Source organism: Nyctereutes procyonoides, unplaced genomic scaffold, assembly GCF_905146905.1.
Source record: "Nyctereutes procyonoides isolate TBG_1078 unplaced genomic scaffold, NYPRO_anot_genome, whole genome shotgun sequence".
NCBI classification, from domain to species: domain Eukaryota; kingdom Metazoa; phylum Chordata; class Mammalia; order Carnivora; family Canidae; genus Nyctereutes; species Nyctereutes procyonoides.
The window spans coordinates 15,908,769-15,931,965 of NW_026575160.1; the positions used below are offsets into that span (position 1 = coordinate 15,908,769).

The 23,197-nt window shown below is 42.0% G+C and overlaps 1 protein-coding gene across 1 annotated transcript in view; it reads right to left on the bottom strand.

Annotated features, from left to right (window-relative positions):
• CPVL (carboxypeptidase vitellogenic like) overlaps positions 1 to 21,530 on the bottom strand; it is a 108,564-nt gene extending 87,034 nt beyond the window's left edge. The window contains exons 1-2 of the mRNA XM_055314777.1: positions 21,353 to 21,530; positions 13,433 to 13,551 (exon numbers count right to left, since the gene is read on the bottom strand). Coding sequence (XP_055170752.1) covers positions 13,433 to 13,551; positions 21,353 to 21,530 — 297 coding nt within the window. The remainder of the gene's footprint in view (positions 1 to 13,432; positions 13,552 to 21,352) is intronic.
• Between the last annotated feature and the right edge of the window lie 1,667 nt (positions 21,531 to 23,197).

Sequence of the window (23,197 nt, forward strand, 5' to 3'; positions counted from 1 at the left end):
AGGAGCCAGGGAATGATGCCACAGACAGAAGAAAATGGCGGAGGAAAATCTTTATGACAGAGAAGAGCTGGATGTAAGAGCTGTGAATGACAGGACATCTGGCCCTAAGTGAATCCTCCAGAGCGATCTGGAAGGAGCTCAAAGTGGCTCTGGGGAGGCTCACAGTTGGATATGACAGTGAGTGTTCACTGGGGGTTGTGGCTCATTTGATGGTCGGTCAACCGGGCTCAGCAAGCAAGGATCTCATTGCTTCAGCTCAGAATGAAATCCTGCAACCCCTTGCTTAGCCCAGTCACACAGAGACCAATCAGGATTTCGTTTAAAGGTCTGATTGGCCTGGCTATGTCTGTGTGGATGATGTGAGAAGGCTATGGGCAGAGGCAAGACTAACCCAAGGGGAGGCGATCTGAGGCACCACCACCAGGAACCCGGACGGAGAGCTGACCAGAGGGTTCTAACCGTGAGGACAGATGGGGGAGAGGGATTTCTCTTCTCCAGTCATCAGAAGTCTGACATAGTCCTTTAGCAGCTTCAGAAAGGGGACAAGGGAACCTTGCAGAAAGAAAGGCGCTGGTAAGAACAGCTGTCAGCTGGACATGAGCCTCTCTAGGAACAGGAGCCTCTCTAGGGACAGGAGCCTCTCTGTGGGTTTCCTTGGGGTCCACTCTCCAGCATCAAGGAATTAAATAAGATAAAACTTGTAAAGCCCTTGGAACAACACCTAATGTCTGATAGAGGCACAGTAAGTGTAAAGAATTATTATAATTAAAGAAACAGAAAAGGTAGGGGCCCAGAGTCAGGCTGAGAACTCAGATGAACAGGGCTGTAACTCTTAAGAGTCAGCCCGGTATAACAGGTAAGTATGTGAGCTCCCGCCCCACACTGGATTCAAATCTGGGCTTTACTATCCACTAGCTGTGTGACTTTAAGCAAGCTGCCTAAGCTCCCGGAACCCCAGTTTCCCCATCTATAAAACGGGAATCAATAATAGTACTTACATTAAAAAAAATAATAGTACCTATGCCATATAGTTGATGGAAGGACTAAAATTAATCTTCAAAAAGTCTAGTGAGTGGCATAGAGTACGTGTTCTGCTCATGTCAGCTATTGCTATATTAAAGAGACCCTAGGAGTTTATAGATGGTTTTAATGAAAATGATCCCTATATGAGAGAATAGGAAAAGTGGGTTGCTGGGTGTTTCTCCTTGCTCCTTTGGCTGATATCTTCCCTGGTTGGTTTCTTACTAACCTCTTGCCAGAAGTCCAGATGTCCATAAAGGATTCAAGAGAACTAGGGTCTTGTCTTAAAAGTTGAAGCAGGAACTATTAAAATCAAAGATTGTTTCTAAGGCTGCTGTGGAGACGTAAGGTGAGCCGTGACATTGGTAGCCACACAGATTCTGGTTCTACTTGGCCACAATACAGCTGTGTGATCTTGGCCCTCAGATCCTTCCAGCGCAGGTTCCTTATCAAATGGCAATAATGCCCACCTCCCAGGCATGAGAAAATGTATCATGAAATGATATTGCAAACTCTGCTGGACCGAATAAATAGAACCAGCTCTGCTCTAACCCTCTTGGCCCCAACTGAGGGTGCTTTGTATGAATAAGAGATATTTAGCTTTCCTCAGGCCCTCTAATTTGCTCTTTAATACCGCTCAGCAGGACCACCTTCCATTTGTATTCGCGCAGCAGGGGAGCATATCAGAGGTCGAGAAGTAATGGATCTCAGCCTCCCCTGGGGATGTGACATATTGTGAGTCCACCCATTCCAGTGGATACCCAGCCCCCACTTCCTTCCTAATGTGCAGAGGCGCTTCTAGAAGCCACAATGTGCTACATGTAAGCCAGCGGTTCTCAACCATGGCCACCCATTATGATAGCTTTATTAAAAAAAAAAAATGCTGTCTAGGCCCAAATCCCAGTGATTCCAACCCAATTGGTCTGGGGTGAGGCAGGCATGGACATTTTTAAAGATCCCCAGGTGGTTCTGATGTGGAGGCAGGGCTGAGAATCTGTGCAGGCAAAGGAAGTTTGTCCACTCTGGTGCCCAGGCCCTCTGGTCTCTGCCCTACCCTCCTCTAGCTTTTCATGTACCTTCCTGTGATCTGGCACAATGATGGGACCTCTGGGCTCTCAGAAAAATAGCCTGTCCCTGAGAGGCCACACTACAAAGTGAAGTCAAACACATTGGTGCCAAACATATTTATTATGCAACTTTGAAGTACAAGACACTGCATTCTTGGAATGCTTCAATAATAAGAGATCAGCATACACACCTCCAACCTCAGCTGACCTTGCTCCTCAAATGTACTTTCCTGAAGGAGGTGAATGAGCTCAACAACCCTCGAGGAAGCCCATGTTTAAAGAAAACTCCATGCACACATCTTTCTACCTTGATACGCCAACCAGCCTATGAATTAATACTGCCCTTATCTGGGATGAAATGCAAAAGTCAGACGCTGGAAAATAAAAGTTTACATATTCAATGCTAAAATCCTAAGAGTAGGGACACCTGGGTGGCTCAGTGGCTGAGCATCTGCCTTTGGCTCAGGGTGTGCCCCTGAGGTCCTGAGATGAGTCCCACATCAGGTTCCCCACAGGGAGCCTGCTTCTCCCTCTGCCTGTGTCTCTGCCTCTTTCTGTGTGTCTGTCATGAATGAATAAATAAAATATTTATAAATAAATAAATAAATCCCAAGAGTTAGTTATATCACAGCATGAAGACTTTTGTAATGTGATAGGACATCCTGATGTCACACATATAATAATTACATCAGTCATAATGGCATAAAGCTATTGTGTGATAATTCATAGGGTGATCTATTTAGCTCTCAACTGTGAGAATGTAGCCCTGTCTCACTCTCCACACCAACTTAGGAAAGAATAAAAGTAAATGAAGACATCCTGATCAGAAACACATTGCAAAACTTAAGAACAAATGAAGTAAGAAACAATTGCTTTAGGGGAGGTGGGCGGGGGGTGGGGTGACTGGGTGACGGGCATTGAGGGGGGCACTTGATGGGATGAGCACTGGGTGTTATTCTATATGTTGGCAAATTGAACACCAATAAAGAACACATTTATTTAAAAAAAAAAGAAACAATTGCTTTAATTCATTTACAGATTTACAAAGGTCAGGACTTTTAAAGTATTATTTTGAAACTATAATTTAAGACTACAGAACAAGAGGAAAAGGACGTTTATTTTTGTCAAAAGTTTTAAAAATTTTCCTTAGAACTTGTTATGTTATTAAGAAAGCACTTACTCTTAACTAATATTTTTAAAAATATTTAATATATGTATATATTTAATATATATTTAATATTTAAATATTTATGTATTTAAGTATTTTTTAATCCCCCTTACCCTACCAATCATGGTCCCTAGAGATGATCATGAAGATGTTTAATCTTCCAGATTTTTCTCTATGCCCCCCCCAGCACACATATATATAAATATTTTGTAGACGTCACATATCCTTTGTGTGTAAATAATTTTTGTTTCTGAAAAGAGGATCAGAATGCATAATATTATATATTTGCTGTACTCAACATGTTATGAAAATCTTTTCATAACAGTACATATGATCATTTAACAGTATGGCATTTTTGAATTCAACACAATGTATTAATGCATTTAACATACAACATTGACAGACATTGTTCCAAGGCTGGGGATGCAGACCAGATCATGGACAGACAGGTAGGATACATAATGGTTAAGAGCATGGATTTTGGCACCAGACTGCCAAGGTTTGAATTCCAACTCCTTTTTTTTTAAGATTTTATTTATTTATTCATGAAAGACCCAGAGAGAGAGAGAGAGAGAGACAGAGAGGCAGAGACACAGGCAGAGGGAGAAGCAGGCTCCATGTAGGGAGCCTGATGCGGGACTAGATCCTGGGACTCCAGGATCATGCCCTGGGCCGAAAGCAGGCGCTAAACCACTGAGCCACCCAGGGATCCCTCCAACTACTTTATTTTACAGCTGTGTGCCCTTGGGCAAGTTGCTTAACTACTCTGTGTCTCAGTGTCCCTCTGCTTGAAAATAATAATAATAATAATGTTGATCTTATATGGTTGTGGTACAGATTCAAAGAGTTAATGTATGCACAGTACTTAGAGCTGTGCCTGGCACATCTGTTTAAATGATAGCTCTGATTATTTCTCTGGTGAGGTGGGAAGACAGGTAATAAATAAGTAATGAAATAATTGGGTGATCTGAGAGAGCAATGGAAAGCCATTATATTGAGCTCTTAAAGAAAGTGTCTGCTGAGAGGCTAACATTTGCGCTAAGATCTGAAAGATGAGTAATCTCCTACTAATAAGCATTTATATATTTAATTTAAAAAGAAAATAAAATCTCTATTAATGACCTATAGGTATGAGTCGTGTGGTGTGAACTGATGATGATGAAGAAGGGACAAAGAAATTCTAAATATAAAAGAAAGGACAAAGGAGTCATAAATATTTAAGTGAGAAGTTTCTCCACCAAAAGAAGAGTGTGGGCACACAGGTCCCACAAACCTGCACCTTTTGTTGGTGAGCAAGAAACTAGGGTTTTGCCTCAAAAGCCCTTTAAATTCTTCTGGTGACCCCTGGTGGCTGATTCATGAACTTGGACACTCCTTCCTCAAGGGTTTGTTCCAGAATGAAAAGCCCAGAAGGAAACAGGTTATCTATTTAGTTTTTTAGAATCTCTACAGATGGACGTTTTACAGTGTCTCACGTTAGCGCATTCCAATATTTATTCATAATAATGGTGAAAAAAATCTACCTTCTGTCTAAATAGGTTATATTCGTTTGGTTTGACATTCTGTACATAAAGGATTCTTAGAAACACCAGTTTTTTCCTTTCTCCTTGTTTCGAAGTGAGCACACAACAATACATGTGAACAGTAATGAAACCAAACTCTCCTGCCCTACTGCTCCCCACATGGACATGCCCTCCATGGATGGTGTCCTCTTATGCTATGAGTCTTCCTTTTCACCCCACTCCCCATCAAACCATACTCACCTTCCGTCTGTCCTCCTAGGCCCCCTCTGTATTTCCTGGTAGAGATAACCTCCTACTCAGGCTTTACATGTATCAACGAAGCAGTGAGTTCATATACTGGGGGGTGGGAGTGGTAATAAAAATTTGCCAATCTTGGTACTCTGAAGCAGCTTGATTGCATTTTATACACAGGACATATGGGAGTGACCCTAGGGAATCCTAGGTATCTCAGCAAGTATTAGAGCAGCATTGTCCGCCAATGCCCAGGGTACAATTCTAGCCACCCCCTTCCTCTCACCCACCCCATAAGGAATACCATACTTTGTGAGAGCAGGAACCAAGCCACTAACATACCCAAATCAATGGTACCGGTTAAGATGAGAAGTGCAATTAGTAAATTAATTAAAGCTCACTTCACACTTCTATATGCAGAAGCTGATCATTTGCTTGGTTTAAGTAATGTATTCTATCTTAATTGAAGTCATTAGTACCCCAAGTAAATGTCTTGAAATTCCCCCACATAGGTTTGAATGGACTCCCATCTTGCCACACAGACCCAAGTTCAGCTGATACTTCAGCTGCTAGACTAATGGTTTAATCAAGGCAGGGTGTTATTTTTTTTTAATTCATTTAAAGCAACTAGTTTTGTGACTAAAATTGTTAGCTAGCTAACTAGTAACATTTTTGTTTTACCCACACACTCTCAATATATATGAACTGCTCTCTTAAAACATTCTGTGCTGTTTGGAGGAATTTTACTTACAGTGGTTGGTGTTGACCTCTTACTAAATCTCCCTTTACTGTGATTGTTGCCACTGCACCATCAATGGAAAACTAACTTCCTCAAACATTTTTTTCTGTTTTGAGGCTTTCTTACATCACTACCAAGCTTATGCTGACTCTCCTTGAGCTTTGAGTCATCTCATTAATCTGTGCCAATTTATACTCCACAGAATCTTCTCTACCTTTCTCCTTCCTATCCTTTGTACTTGGCTCTCATTCCTTCATGAGAGCATTATGGTTTCTCTGTTGGTGTCTCCTGCCAGAAAGGTGGAATTTAGAATGAATGGGGGTATGGGGAGGGGGGGGCAGAGAAAAGCCTAACTTTCCCATTCTTGATACAAACAAAGAAATGGCTGAAAAAGTTAGTCACTTTCTTCCTCCATTTTAATCAGGCACACAAAGGTTTCTGCAGTTCTAATATTTCTATGGATGGAATGATCTATAATGTATCATTTTCAGCTATTTTCTTCTTGTTTTGTCTCACCTACCTTCTATTCTTACAGACCTCTGATGCTTTAAATACAATAATAGCAAAGAGAAGATAAACAGTATAAGTCTGAAGACAATGTCTATGACATCCAAATCTTTGCTGTATGACTAATGGATTTGCAGCCTTCTGTGGTAGACATATTTTAAGAGATCTGTTTAGTCCACAACCCCTTCTCTAAGAACTGACTCTCCATTTATCAACAGAAAAGGCCCACTAGCCATGTTTATGTCACATGAAACTACACTCTCAGCATTAGCTGATTGGATAAAGAAAGAACACCTGACCCAAAGTGGGCCGGTCACACCTGCCCCTAGCAGAAATGCTATTTGATCTCTGTTGATCACATGATTCAAGGACAGGAAAAGGTGGAAACTGTAGGGTAGCCATTTTCTGCCAGATACCTGGAGAAACAAAGCATGTTAATCTGCCAAGAGAGAAGAATGAAGCACAGATGAGTGATCCTATGGTCTTGGACAGAATAAGGCCGAGATAGAAAGATTGGCTGCCCTGGCTCCCAATGCCTTTCCAGTTGATCCCACTTTCTGCTCTTGATGTCTCTGGGTAGGAAAGAAGGATTTAGAATGGGCTGGCTAAGGGTGCCCAGGGGACTGAGTCAGTTGATTTCAGCTCAGGTCATGATCTTAAGGTCATGAGATTGGGCCCCACATTGGGCTCTGCACTGGGTGTTGAGCCTGCTTGAGATTCTCTTTCCGTCTCCTACACCCACCCTCTGCCACACATTCTATCTAAAAAACTAAATACAAAAATTAATAAAGAATAGGTTGGCTATATTAGTTAAGGTCCAATCAGAAGACAGAAACCATATAGTAATTTAAATTTTAAAATTTCCCATTTTTAAATTACTATTATTTTTTACATGAAAACATTGACCCTTAATTCTGTTACAAATTCCGGTGTTTGCTCTGGTCCCCAACCACCATGGGTTATCATATCCACCCACTGCTGGGCAAAAGTGGAACTGCAATGCCAGAGGCGTCTGCTTCCCCATGGGCCACATCCTCAGTGTTGGCCAAATACCAGCATGCTGGATTTGCTTCCTGTGTCCACCAAGGAAGAGGGAAATTTTAAAGAGATATTCATTATAACAGGGGATAACCATAAATATGTACGGAGAACCATAAAGAATACCCTGAGCTGAGTGCCCATGGATGGACAAACTCATATGGTGAAGATAGGGCTATTCCCAAGGCTTATGTCCCAAGGTGTAATGCTTACATCCCAAGGCTGTGGTCTAGACCTCACTAGAGAAAGGGTGATTGTACCTACTGGGTGGCTGAGAAGTTCACTGGGTTGCCTGGCTCATTACTGGCCAACAATCCATGGGCAAGCAGGAAGGGCCTCCAGGGAAAAGTGGTCTGTGGCTGGTGGGAGAGTCTACTGGTTTGAGGGTGGCACACCACCTGAGGTGCACAATATCCACATTGGGAAGGCTGTGGGAAACTAGCCATGGGTATAGGTAGTCAAGGCTGGTGGGGCGGGGGCGGGCTTAGGGCGGGTGGAGAGGTGGCTTAGGAAACTTAGGGGAACCTGCTCATTGGAAAGGCCTGGGATGTATGGTGTCCATGTTGAGGGAGCTGAGCCAGGTGGTCACTGAGCCAGAGCCAGGACTGTGAGCTTGCCGAGCGTCTTTGTGGTCTGGGAGCCCAGCTAGGGCAGGGCATTACTACTGGATGTCCTCACACATGCACTGCTGACAATCTGGACAAACAGGACCAAGAGAAAGCAAAATGCAGGACAAGGAAATGGGAAGAAAAGCCAATGTCCTCTTGCAATGTCCCTCCAGCACCCTCTACTGACAAAGCTTAATATCATGTTTGCTACATAGGAAAAATGTTTATAGCTGTTACGGAGCAAGAAAAAGGATAGAATTGAAGCTAGTTCTAGTTGTCATAAGATACCATAGTCACAGCCCAAAAGTACATGACAAGAGGCTATAGTAGTTATCTAATGCTGTATAACATGTATCCAAAACTCAGTGGTTTGAGACAACATTTATTCTCCCATATGCTTTCTGTGGGCCAGGAATTTGGGGATATCTGGCTGGACAGTTCTGGCTCGGGGTCTCTCATGAAATTATAGTTAAGATATGAGCTGGGACTGTAGTCATCTGATTTGGCTGGATGAACATCATCCAATGTTGGTGCTGACTGGTGAGCGAAGGACTCACTTCCTCTCCATACAGGTTTACCCACACGTGGTCACTTTAATGTCCTCCCAAAGGTAACTGGCTTCCCTCAGGGTGAGTGATCCAAGAGACCAAGGTGGAAGCAGCACCACCCTTGAAAATAGCCTTGGACGTCACCCCCCATCGCTTCTTCTATAGTGTATAAAGACCAGCCTTGATTCAATATGGCTGAGGACTGCAAAAAGCATGGCTATCAAGAAACAAAGGTCACTCTTGGAGTCTGACTACTTCACCCTCTCCCAGTCTTGGTGATTCCTCAATATGATAGTGAACTTCCTCAGTCACCAGATACTCAGATTCCAGGAATCCCAGCCACTCCCCTTGGCCAGGGGAGCAAGATGGGGCCCTTAGTAAAGGGGTGTAGGCCTAACTCTAAATCTCTCTGGTTTGGACTCCATAATATTTGAGGCAAAAATCCGATAAATCATCTATCTTTGATATCTATAAGACAAATATAGGGTATCTTTCTCTAGTGGGAAGAATTCTAATCGTAAAAATAATCACCTCACGCCTTATCTTCTCAAACAAGGAAAGCCTCATTCTTGCCTTATAATCTCTACCCAGTAGCAATAAATCCACACTCTTCGCTGATGTTCAGCGACTTCCGATTTAGAATTGCCCCATTCCTGATCTCTTCTAACCTCCCACATTGCAACTGGTTTAGTTCTGCACAGTATTTGTGTTAATAAACAGGAAAACTAATAATGATGATGATAATGAAATAATAGCAATAGAAACTCTACTTATCAGGCATCAGTCTAAGGCTTTCCCACATTCTTTCACTTGTTCCAAAACCGGTGTCAGGTAGGTATCATGATCCTCACATGTGGTGTATACAAACCAAGGTTTTGTACAAGCCTGACTAACTCAAGAACTGTCATGTTAAAGCCTAGTCTAGCACCTTCCATGGCCAGTTTTCTCAGGATCAACATACGATGATCAAAAGAAAAGATTTCACCATCAGAGGCCTAGTTTTAAATTCAAAGTTCTGCAAATTTCTAGTTGGGCAACTTGGAGCTAATGATTTGATCTCTGTAATCCTCTTCATCTATTAAACAAGGATAATAATTGCTTTTTCGTGTGGTTATTGTAGGGATGTAATAAGAAAATGCACAGTGCTTAGCACATAGTCAATGTTCAATTAACAATAGTCATTATAATTATGACATTTTTATTGGCCTCATTACACTTTTTCTATCATGCCAAATGCCTATTATTCCTCCTGCATATTGCATCCCCACTGCACATCAATTTCCAGCTCTAGAATCCATTATGCACTGATTTGTATACAATAACAGAGAAGTCTCACAGAACTAACAGGAAGACAAAACTAATTTGAGAAACACCATCCTCCCCAAAATACTCAAAGGATATTACAAGTGTGGCATCCTTCCTGGATCTCTTATTTTCTCTACCTTCAATTTTTGTAGAGGGTTATTTCTCTCCTGATGATAATATTAGCTGCTTCCCTGTGACAGGCAAGGAACTAATATTTCTGCCAAATGAAAGGTACTCTTCCCCTGTCTGGGTGATCACTGCTTCTCCTTTTCACATGCTTTATCTTCTTCACCCAAACTGGCCTGTTTCATAATTTACAGCCTGACTGGCTTGGCAAGAATGGTTACTTTGGGGCCTTGGATGCCAGCTGTGTGTGTGGGCTCCCCAGGTAAGGGGGGCTCAGAACAATCTATCCTGGCTGCCACTTGGTGACACTTGTCAGTGGTACCATCTTTCCATCCTGCTTGTTTCTCTCCTGAAGCTGAGCCTATCACTGCCAATAGAACATGCTGCACTCAAGCATCTTCTTTCCTGTTGTGGCGGCCTTGAGTTTATATCTTCTGGGATCATCTTAGAATAGGTTTAAGGCTATAGTCCTGGGCTCAAAAGAACATAATCTGGCCAGGGGACACAGAGGTAGATCTTCATTTAATTAAGGGGGGACACTAACAGCTCAGTCCCTGTTTAATGCAGTGGGGGTTCAGATGTCAGTCTGGCAATCAGGACAAGGTATAGAATGTAAGCCCATTTACCCAATGGGCTTTCCAGTCCCAGTGTACGACCTATGCTCTAGATGAAGCTGTACACCTGCTCAGAGGCAACCGAAGAAAGAAATGACTGAGTCTTTGTTTTGTTTTCATTTGACCACTTCGCTCACCATTAATTCCTGTTTTCACAAATCTGGATTATTACTATCAAAGATGCAAAATACAGAAGTCAATGGGGGAACTTCCTGGTATCAGAAACAGCCACCAAAGCAGAAGAGGAAGTTGGAAATGGGGTTTCTCGGGGTTAAGGGAGACAGAGACCTCAGGGGAAATGGAGGAACACCAAGCAGGATTAGAGGAACACCTTAGAGGAACACGAAGCCATTTTAGGAAAGTTGACCCCACAGGCTACACTCCTCTCTTCAGGCTCGCATTCCAGCCCTCACCCAGGTGGGTGCATGGGACAACCCATCACCCGCACTTGTACCACTTTAGCTGGGAGAGGTGTTTCTTTTTGATAAAAGGGATGTAGATCACTGTGGGGCCAGAAGCACCAGAAGCAGGACAGTGGCCTGTAGGCATGAACCATGGTTTCTCAAGCATGGTCCATCTGGTAATTCTACAACCGGTTGGCCTCTTCCAATTTATAAGTCAGAGTCTCTGGGGAGATTTGGAAATAATTCTTAAATACAATAAAATGTGGGAATTACTGAGAGAGAACATACTAAGAATCATAAATCTAGGCAAAATTTTCAAGTACCCATTTTGAACAGAATAATGGCCTTAAAAGTGTCCATGTCCAAATACCCAGATCCCATGAATAGGTTAAGTCACATGGTAATTGGGAATTAAGGTAACTGATGGGATTAAGGTTGCTAGTCAACTGACCTGAAAATAGGGAGATTATCCTGGGTTATCCAGTGGGCCCAATGTAATCAAAAGGATCCTTAAACATAAAAGAGGACAGCAGAAGACAAGAGCCAGAGAAGGTCATGTGACCATATGGAGTTGACCAGAGTGACGCAATGGGAGAAGGATTCAGCCTCCTTGCCAATGCAGGCTATGAAGACAGAGGAAGGAGCAATGAAGCAAGGATTCTGAGCAGCCTCTAGAAAACAAAAAGGCAAGGAAACAGATCCCTGCTAAGAGTCTCCATTAGGACCACAGATCTGCCGACACCTTAATTTTAGCCCAGGAAGGCCTATGTCAGACTTCTGATCTACAGAACTGTGAAATAGAAAGTTTGCATTGTTTAAACCACTAAGTCTGTGGTAATTTGTACAGCAGCGATAGAGAATACAAAAGCTTTATGATAAATGCCTTTATTCAACGACATTAAAAGGTGTGATATTAAAAATGCACATATATAGCATGGTTTCTGAAAGGCATAAAGTTTAAGAGATTTCCAAGAACACACACCCAAAATCTCCACATGTTAGAATGAGGTCATTATCGCGTGAGGCTTAATTTATACCAGTTCAATCTTATTGGATATTTGGATGTCTCCCTCCATGCTTCTAAAGATCCATTCTCTACTCTGCTCTGTGCCCTGGTACACAGGCTGCTGAGGACTGGACTCCCTCACCTCTGTTTCCCAGATGGGTTCCACCAATGGGAGGTAGCAGCAGGAGTCTGGAGGGCACTTGGGTGCCAACATTGCACCCAATGAGTTCTCTCCTTTGATTTTGTGCTCTAAGCACCTCACTTGCATACTCAACAGTAACACCAAGGAAAAAATAAAAAACTCTAGGGTCCAGCACAGTCTTCCCAGAGTAGGTGAGAGCCGGAAGACTACTATGAGCCCAGCCAAAAAGCGTCTGGAATGCCTCACCAATTCTTACATGTTTCCTCCCATCAAACAACTATGTGGTCAACTATGTCACAGGCCATGGCTGGGAAGACAAATGAGAAGTTAAGAAAATACAACCCAATAGTACCAACAAAAGTAATTTAACTTGAAAAAAACTACCGTAGAGTAAACAAATTTTATATATGCAACGCTGCTATATGCAAATCACATGCAAATATAAATACAACCCTCCCTAGGGATAGCTTTTTCTTTGTTTTCTCTAGTTTCTAAACCAAATCCAATTTGGAAAGTAAAAATAGAAAATTATCCTGTGGTGGGATAAAATTTATTTATAAATAAAATTTATTTATTTATCTCAACACCTCTACCAATACCGCCCCCCCCACAGTACCCATTAGCCTAAAGTGATTTGTTCATGCTGAAGAATTGTGTGACACTGCCATGCACTAAGTAAGATGGGTAAAGTACAAGAACATACCTGGCCGTGTGTGTGTGTGTGTGTGCGTGCGTGTGTGCGTGTGTGCGTGCGTGTGTCTGGGCCTGAGAAAGTGAGGGATCCATCTTTTAGGAAGCCATCCTAGATCTGCAGTCCTCCCTACCTGTCCCGCAAAGACTCCCAAAATAAATTGTTTTCTCTCTTCTGTGGCCCCACAGAGTCCCACTCAGTGGGTCCTGGATGCATGAAAGGGTGAGTACAAAAATAATAATGAGCACTGCAAAGTCTGTGGATGGAGCAGCCATGGAAGTCCACAATGTATTAACTCTCGACGTGCATTACCTGTGTACTTGGGGAATGTTCCCACTCCTTATCATCCATTGGCTCCCTACTGCCCATCCTTGCCCAAGATATTTTTAGAACAGAACAATGACAGAATGATTTATAAGAAGACTGTGGCAGGAAGAAAGTGATAATGTGAATATTCTGAATAAGGCTGCAAGGAATTTAAAAGTTGGACCTTCCCTGCAAACATTCGTTTCCTGCACATAAACAGGAACACCAGAGTCACTGGCACTTATTTTTATAAAAAAAATCTAAAAGATGCAAAAAAAATAAATAAGTAAAATAACAGTCCCTTTTTTGTAGGCTAACATTTCTGCCCTGGGGCAGCATTCTCAGCTGGAGGGGGTAGTATCCTATTAGGGCACTCTTAGCAGGCCTACCTGAGCCGGGAAGAACCAGAAGAAGAGGTTGCTGTTGTAGGTTTTATTCACGGTGATGTAGCCAGCGTAACTCTTCACATTCAATCCTGAGAAAGCAGTGACCAAACTCTTTGTTTTTGCTGGCGGAAGAAAAAGTTTACCCAGGGATTAGAAAAATAATACAGTGTGAGCCATCTCCCTCTTGGCCTGTCTTCTCCCTCCCAGGGGCCAGGTCTGGGATGGATGATCCAAAAGGCTACCAGGGGATTGGCACAAAGGTATTTACTGTAGCAAATTCCAGCCTCTCCTGGTCAATGCCACATACTCAACATTTACAACTTAGCCAAGGACAAGTGACAGTTTTGACATTTTTTGTGTGTGTGAACTATAAGATTTTTTTTTTTTTAAGAAAAAGAGAATAGCACCTATCCTCAGTTCCAGTCTGAAAAGTAAGCCATGGTATTCACATTTGGGTCCCTGGGAAGGCCAAAGCAGAAGTCACCCAGTTCCAAAAGGTGAGGCAGTTGCAAGAAAAACAACATAGCTAAGTAGCTCTTGGCCTCCGGAAGGCCTGTATCTCCACACTCTCATTATTATGAAAGCAAAAGGCCTGCCAGTTGCATTAAGGGAAATGGGCTGACGCATGTGGGCAGGGTGGGAGGCTGGGGAGGGTAAGGAGGGGCAGCCAGCAAGGCTAGGGGTGATCCTGTGGCTGTTAAGAGGAAGCCAAATAGGACAACAGGATAGTTGTAGAGAGCAGAGGTCATGGCTTTTTATGGCACCAAGGGGCAGGAACATGGAGGGGGAAGAGGGGCTGCTCAGATGGCTTGAGAACATCCAGGAGTAAATAGTACTATGAGGTGCAAATACTTATTTATTTATTTATTATTTATTTATTTATTATTTATAAGATTTGATTTATTTGTTGGAGAGAGAGAACATGTGAGTGGAAGACCAAAGGGAGAGGGATAAGCAGACTCCATGCTGAGCACAGAGTCACACAGATGGGGGGCTTGATCTTATGACCCCGGGATCAGGACCTGTGCCAAAACTGAACCCAAGAGTGGGATGCCCAACTGACTGAGCCGCCCAGGCACCCCTTGAGGAGCTAACACTTTCAAGGCCACAGTCCTGAGGGCTTTACATTGGGCGGTAGGTATAATTATTACCTCACTTTACAGATGAAGTTCAGAGAGGGTAAGTAACTTGCCTGAGGTCACATAGCTAGTAAAGGGGAGCTGGGATTCAAAACTAACAGGCTGCAAGGCTGCAGAGTCTATTCCTTCTCTCATCCTGCTACACTGCTCAGGACCAGAGAGTTATTCAGAAAGCATGGGTGGCAGGGAGTGAGAGGAGGAGCAGTGATTAGGAAAAGAATGGAGAAGAAACAGGAAACAGATGGCAGGGTGTATGGGGAACTAAAAGAGGAGTCTGGGTGAAGAGAGGCTCCTTGGTGGTGACAAAGCAAGTGTCCCCCAAGAAACTAATGATTCAAGAAAAGCTATTTATGTCTGACATGTATTAAGTTAGAAACTGGTTAATAGAGAGGAATAGGTCCAGAAGCCTGGTCCTTCACACACGCCACCAACTAAAGATGCCCTTAGCAGGGTGCTGGAGCCCAGAGGCTCTGGAGTGCTGTCAGTGCCTCTTCCCAACCTGGCACTCAGCAACATCCCTGCTAGCATGCAATGGACTGTGGTAAGGATGTTTATACTCAGGGATGGGTGCTACAAGTCAGGGCCCCGCCCCCCAGAGCCGCTTGTGAAACTTAGCAGCACACCATGACCCAGGGGCTGCAAGTTTCTCTTTTAAAAAATAGTGTCCCTCCTCGCAGGGAGTGTCTCCTCTAGAAGAGCACCGTTCCCTTTCCTTTGCCCTTTGCTGATCTTCACGCTGCTACTGGCCGGCCCTGTGGTCCTTTGGGCAGTCATTTAACCTGTACTGTCCGTGCTTCAGTTTCGCATCTGCGAAGGTGGATGACCTCATGGGTCAATGAGAGTAAGAGGCTGTACACGTATAACCTTTAGACAAGAAGCTGGGTCTTCGGGAGCTCAGCTATTGTTACCTGGGAAATGCACCTGCTGATTAGAACAAGGAGCAGAGGCGATGGGGAGACAAAGGCAGGGTTTCTACAGCAGTTTCCAGAGGGTCCTGCTAAGCCAGTAGAACAAGGACACAGGTTTCTGAATCGGGCAGACCCAGGTTTGCGATTCCAACTAGGCTCCCTGACAAGTTGCTTTATCTCTCAGAGTCTCTCTTTCCTCTTATGCAAAATGTGGGTACTGATTTCCCCACCCTGGGCTTTCTGCGAGGATCAAATGAAGAAAGCTGCACATAAAATGAGACTCCGGCAAGGGAAGAGAAGATTGTCACTAGCTCTCATGGGCCTCCCCACCTGCAGTCTAGAAGACTTTGCTTTTTTCTGGCTTAGTCCAGTTCCCCCAGGGAAGATCGCTTTTTTTTTTTATTTTTTTATTTATTTATGATAGTCACACACACAGAGAGAGAGAGAAGTAGAGACATAGGCAGAGGGAGAAGCAGGCTCCATGCACCGGGAGCCCAACGTGGGATTTGATCCCGGGTCTCCACAATCGCGCCCTGCGCCAAAGGCAGGTGCCAAACCACTGCGCCACCCAGGGATCCCAGGGAAGATCGCTTAACTCAATTCAGCTTCTCTAGCTCTTTCCGTGCTCTTTCCAAAGAGATCTATCCTTCCCTACCAGAAAAAAGGCAAAGAAACAAGAAAGGAAGCGGGGCATTTTAAGAAAAGGAAAAGGGAGATGTTTAGGGAAAGTGGTATGTGCCAGCTGACACCCTTCCCCCACCCAGCAGTCTTGCTTCCTTCCACCCTCTTTTGCTTCTGCTCTCAATTAGCCCAAAGAAGGATCACCCTCCAGGGCTGGGCAGCCTTTCAAAACCTTTTCTTTTTTTTTTTCTTTTGGCCATTTAAAAATTGAGATCTAATGCACGTATAACGTTATATTAGTCTCGGATGTGCAACCTAACCATTCAATATTGCAAAGTGGTCACCACAATGTCTAGTAGATACCCATCACCACACATAGTTACAAGTTTTTTTTCTTATAACAAGGACTTTTAAGATCTATTCCCTTAGCAACTTTCAAACATGCAATACAGTATTGTGAACTACAGTCACTCTGCCATACATTATTATATCCTCAGGACTCATTTCTTTTATAATTGGAATTTTGTACCTGAAACACTTCTGACATATTTTCCCCCAAACTATTAATCTTTTCAAAATCAGAGAAGCACGACCCCACCCCCAAAAGGAGGATAGAGAACCGAAGATGGAGGGGTTGGGAATAAGTGAGAAGTGAATCACAGAGAGGTAAGTGAGCAGGAGAGGATTCGAAAAAGAAGACCGAGAAAAATGAGAAAGGTCAAAGTAGAATGAGAAAAAAGGAAATATATAATAGAAAGGAGCTGGCGGGAATGGAATATGGGAGAGAGATGATTGAATCAATCTATCTCTCTGAGGCCAGCACAGCACAAGGTCCGCTGGCCTGCTCTGAAAAGGACTCAGATGCTCCCCCAGCCCCTCCTTTTCTGAGGATTCCAAAGTTGCTTGCCTGCTGTCTTTTACTCAGGTACATTTGCTGCCTTCCCTTCTAGACCAGAGGCTACTGGAAAGCAGGGAAATTGTCTTGTTTATTTTTGGACCCACAGAGATGCTGATTTAAGAACTCAAAGGCATTCGATGCACACTTTTTAATGAATGTTAGTGAATGGATGCATGAATTAATAAACTAAAACCTGTAGCACTGACAATGCACTAAAATTAGCATATTTCTACAAAATCCTCCTAAGGAAGGCAGGCCTTATGAAGATCTTAAGAATTTAGAAGAACTTTTCCCTGCCTCACAAAAAAAAGTGTTTCACTCCATTTCAACTTTTAAATTTCCCTTAACAAAATCATGGTAAAATAATTAAAAGTTCTTTCAACTAAAATGATATTTCATACTTTCAAATGTTGGGTTCATCCTTCCAGAGCCTTTTAATGGAACGTGGAAAACAAATTCCCAAGATGTAGGAGTTTCTTACTTCCTGGAACTATGACTCACAATACAAATGTTCAAAACAGTTAAAAAAAGGAAAAGGTCTTCTTTGAAGTGATTTCACTTCCTCCTTATTATTTACTGCGGTTACCAATGTTTGTGATATTAACACTTTGAAAAAGGTTGGAATGTGACCAAAGAAGGACTTGAACCAGCTAGTCAGGGTGCACATCATATTCACAAAGCCTCCAGGATGGAGAAGACGTTGCCAGACCATAAGTCATAATAAATTTACACCTTATAACAAAATATTCTTTAAAGTTTGTGAAAAGGCTGTGTCTGTTAGAATTTTTAAATTTGCCTCCTTTATTCATTTTGTTTCAGGGGTTTATTCTAGCTGCAGAGAAAGCAAACATGCAATTACAATTACGCAAAACTAAATCAGCTAATTGGGAGATTAAAAAGTTAAAAATCCCTTTGTCTTTTTCTGAATTACTATTTATCTCAAGAATGTTCCATTGCGATCCTAAGACTCACGTTCCTAAGGTTTTGACAGACTCAATAAACAAAAGGGATTTAGGGGAATGTGCTGACCATCTGTCCAGGGTTTCCTGAACTTTCAGTAAAGCGGATGAATAAAATTATCCTTAATTATGTTATCAGGACTGCATTTGAATACCCAGATGTACCAGATTTCAGATCAGCCACTTAAAATTCCATTCAAAGATTTTGACAGTGTAACAGAACTGTAGAAAGTGACATTACATCAGATTTACTATTTTAGATGTTGTCCCTTATCAGATGGTGATCCATCAGAGTTGGCACAGAAGGACAGAGGATGAAAACTACCTCCCTCAAGAGTTTCTTCACTGCTGCTGATGACCACAATGGTGAATAGCTTGTAGGCAACAAATACAAGAATGGGAGGGATGCGGACGGTCTCTCAGATGGGCTTCTCTATATTCTTTTCACTTGCTTCTCCCAGCTATATGATGTGACACACCATCACAGTCGTCTTCACCAAATGCCTCTATTAAAACTATACACATCCCTTCTCCATCTGCCCAAATCTTACCTAGTGCCTTTCAGCTCTGGATCTAGTCACACGGCGCAGTGGCTCATAGGTGGGGTTCTGGAGTCAGCAAAGATAGGTTTTAATTCCACCTTTGCCACTTACTATCATTAAATGGCCCTGAGCAAGATACATAATATCTCTGGGCCTCAGTTTTCTCATCTGTAAAATGGGAACAATAATTACGCCTTCTTCATTAGGGTTGCCCTGAGTATTAAATAAGCTAAGGTGTGGGTTACACCCATCTCTGGCACGTAATCAGGTCTAAAACTTAAATTCCACAAATATTTATGTAGTGCCTATTACATACAGAAATTGTGCTAGGTCCTGGGAATATAATTATTAAATATTAGCCATTTGCTATTTTGACTACTACACTAGTACTATTTTCTGGACTCTACCAACCAATAGGATAGCTTCCTTCTCAAAATTTCCAGCATGCCTACTTCAAGTGTAATACTTTAGTGTTTTAGCTCACTGTCTTATTCCTTGTTTCATGTGTGTGCATCTGGTCACTTCAGAATAGCACAAGAATCTTGGGGTGCATGGGTGTCTCAGTCAGTTAAGTTTCTGCCTTTGGCTCAGGTCATGATCTCAGGGTCCTGGGATCGAGCTCCTCGAAGGGCTCCTTCCGCAGCAGGGAGTCTGCTTCTCCTTCCCCTTCTGCCCCTCCCTGACCTCATTCTTTCTCTCTCTCTCTCAAACAGATAAAATCTTAAGAAAAAAAAAGAACACAAGAGTCTTAAACAAAAGGAAATAAATTATAGCGGCATATTACAGAAAAGAAGTCAAAAAACCTGTGTCCTAAACGCATCTCTGGTACTCTTATCTACACCTCCTTGGGCAAGTCATGTAAGGTACTGGAGTCTTGAATTCCTCTCACCTATGGATTGGTAGGACTGGTTATGAGTATTCAACTCCTTTTCAGCCCTAAACTGAAAACATGCTTTGATTTATTGTTAATGAACGTAATCTAAGTTGTCAGTGCCCATTTATTAAAGAAACCAAAACATGGTGATCCATTTTGGTGGATTTGGATATTTTGCTTCTTCATATATGTCTAGCAATGTGAGCCTGTGCCACCGGGATACCATCTTTTCATGACTTTTCCACATCAAGTAAAAATGAATCTTTTTTTTTAAAGGACTGACTACATCATCAACTGTACCCTGATGTACACTGACTACACTACTAAAGTTTTTCACCTTCTCTTAGAAAAGAGACAGGAGATGTGGAATCATGTGTATACCAGAAGACATATGACCAGGACTCAAAAGCACTTTTAAGATACAAGAATGTGTTGGTTTTAAAGCAAACGAAACAAAAATAAAAAATAAAAAATAAATTGATGATATCCTATTGGCTATGATTATATTTCAAGTGAAGAAAAGTTGCTTTATTTTAGAACTTTTCTATAGAGGACTTATTTTTTACTTTATTTTTGATCTTTTTTGATAAGACTTATTTTTGATCTTTAAAATAAATATTTCCCTAAAATATCCAGTATCACTTCCACATTCTCATGCTATCTACCAACCTAGCAGCCTCCCAGTCATTAACTAGGTTTTCCCACCTGTGATTAGAGATAAACTTCAGTCCTTCAAAGCAAACACCCCCATCTATGTGCCAGCACCATGTCTCTCATCTGCTTAAAGAAAGTACTCCTGGGGCACCGGGTGGCTCAGTCAGTTAAGTGTCTGACTCTTTTTTTTTTTTGACTCTTGATTTCAGTTCAGGCATGCATGATCTCAGGGTTGTGGGGTCGAGCCCCATGTCGGGCTCTGCAATCAGCACAGAGTCTGCTTGTTCCTCTCCCTCTGCTTCTCCCTCTACATCATCCACTGGCTCACATGAGGTCTCTCTCAAATAAATAAATAAAATCTTTAAAAAAAAGAAAAAGGCAAGTACTCCTGAAATCGTTACCCCCACCCTGATCAAATTCCCCCTCTGTTGGATCATTCCTATCAGCAAATACATGTCTCTTACCTTCTTAAAAACCCTTCCTGCCCCCACAGCCCCCTCCAGCCACCACTCCACCCTTTTCCCTATTAGTAATATTATAGAAAACCCCACAATTTCTAAATAAAAAGCCATTCACAAACACTAGTATTATGGAGCAATGTACAGGTTACAAAGAGTCTTCATGTGCCTTTTCTCATCTGATTCTTAACATTCCTGCAACTTGACTAAGAGGTTATATCCCATCTTGTTAATGAGGAAACTGAGGCCTAGGAGGTTTGGGTAACTTGCTGGGCAGCGCGGCCCAACGCTGTGCCTGTGGTCAGAGGCTGAGGGATGAGAGAGGGTGTAAATCCTGCAGCTACCAGTTGGTGTCCATGTGACTCTGGCAAGTAACTTAATCTCTGTCTGCTTTAGTGTTCTTGTGTGTCAGTCAAATGGATACAACGCCTTGGGTTGGGAACCAGTAGCTGACGTGTATGAAGTTCTAAGGAGAATATTAACTTTATTAAGTGCCCAATTGTGGCCAGGCACTATGCTAGTTTTATAAATAGAAGTGTAAAAATACCAGAATATATTTTGAATCCTGTAAGATAATTGCTTTAAAACAAACAAACAAACAAAAAACTGTTGGGCAGCCTGGGTGGCTCAGCAGTTTAGTGCCGCCTTTGACCCAGAGTGTGATCCTGGAGACCAGGGATCAAGTCCCATGTCCAGCTCCCTGCATGGAGCCTGCTTCTCCCTCTGCCTGTGTCTCTGCCTCTCTCTCTCTCTCTCTCTCTCTCTCTCTTTCGCTCTCTCTCTCTCTGTATCTCTCATGAATAAATAAATAAAATATTTTTTAAAAATGTTGAAAATATGCCAATGGTTTTCTGATTTTATTAAACTTACCTTCTTTGAGTTTCCCAGCTTCAATGTAGGGAGTAAGAAATAATGGCTCTCCTACGTCTCCTTTATGTGGTACGGAAACCTGAGCTCTTTTGTATAATGAGTGAAAGAGCCCATCGCCACCAGGGCAGAACATGAACAGGGCCACCAAAACAATTGCCTTCCACATAGCACCAACCATTCTCCTAGTCCTAGGATGAAAACAACAAATGATTCCAAAGAGTAAATATTTACCAGCCTTTTGACATACAAGATATTCATTTATTTTCAATCAAAAAATATGCATATTGTGTAAAAAACAAAACAAAACAAAACCAACCCAAAGTATATTGTGTGGCAAAGCCCCTTGGCAAAGCATCTTGGATACCACCTGAATAAAACAGACCCAACCCCTGCTTACCCTGAAGTGAATAGTCTAAGGGACAAGGAGGGGCTGTTCATGGATTTATCATTATCACTAGAAACAACTTATATTTCTAAAACTGTGGTCTAAAAAGTAAATTCAGTACAGGATTAGATAAAGCCTCAAGACAACAAGGACTCTAACTCATCACCAAATGAGTTGGCAGAGACAGTTATCGACCACAGGAAGGGAGAGGACTGAGAACACACCTCAGACTAGGAGAACCCAGGAAGGCCTTACCAATCGGATGTGAGTAAAAGGTGGGTGGAACCCAGATGGGGAGGAGAAATAGGGAAGGCATCACTGATGGGTAAAACAGCTTGAGCAAAAGTGAGACTTCAGTTGTCCATGGGTACTTTGTAGAGAAATTTAAAATAAAATGGATTTCCACTTACCCCTTCTCTTACAAACCATAAACTTTGATTCCGAGGACAAAAAAGAAAGAAGGAAGAAAGGGAAGGTCCTAAAACTATCCCCTATAGCTAGCTATTAAGCTCAAGACCTACACCTCAAACTTAATGAACACAGCTCCTCAAGGGTTCTTCAAATCTGGCGTTTGCCTATTTATCTCAGCTGATAACAATAATGGTTTAAAATTGTATGATGATTTCCCTAAACTTCTACATAAACATGTAACTTGTATTTACAATGGACTTTCCCATGTGTTTTCAGTTGATTTGAATATCTTAATAGCTTGACCCAGAAATCAAACATTATCATCACCAATTTTAGATAAGGAAAACTTGATTCAAAAGACTATCTTATCCAAGGACATGCTGAATCCCATCAAGGCAAAGACCAGATTAAGGTAAATCAGGGGTAGAGGCAGGGCTGGATCTCATTTTTTTCTGAAATTTTGATGTTTTGTTCATCATGGATTTTTTTTGTATTAATTTTGATGTTTTCCAAATATTGCATTAAAATACTGTGTATCATGATTATTGAGTTTTTCAGTACTCTCTTGAATTTTACCTTGGGCAGGGGCCTCAGTTGATTTACCTTAATCCTTAATACTAAGTATTATGATCCTATATCAGTGCTATTATTACTCTGCACTACTAATTAAGCATGATCCAAATTCTTAGCTCTAAATCTAAGTAAAGTACATGAAATGAATAAATACTTTACTCATTCAGGTTTCTGGATATAGAAAGAAATATATAATTATGCAAATATAATGTCTGCTTTGGACTGCTTAAAATAGTGCTTTAAAAATGCCATGCCATTAAAACATCTAAAAACACGAAATGTGTAAAAATCTATTACCACATGCTTATCACAACCCAAGTTGGCACAACATGAAAATACTGGTTGTAACAAATTTTAGACACAATTCTCCAATAAGATAAGCATTTATAATTATAATTTGATCGAATATACAATGCTTGTCAAATCTTTCATGGTTAGCTTAATAGAATTCCCCATACTTCATGTAAACAAGCCCA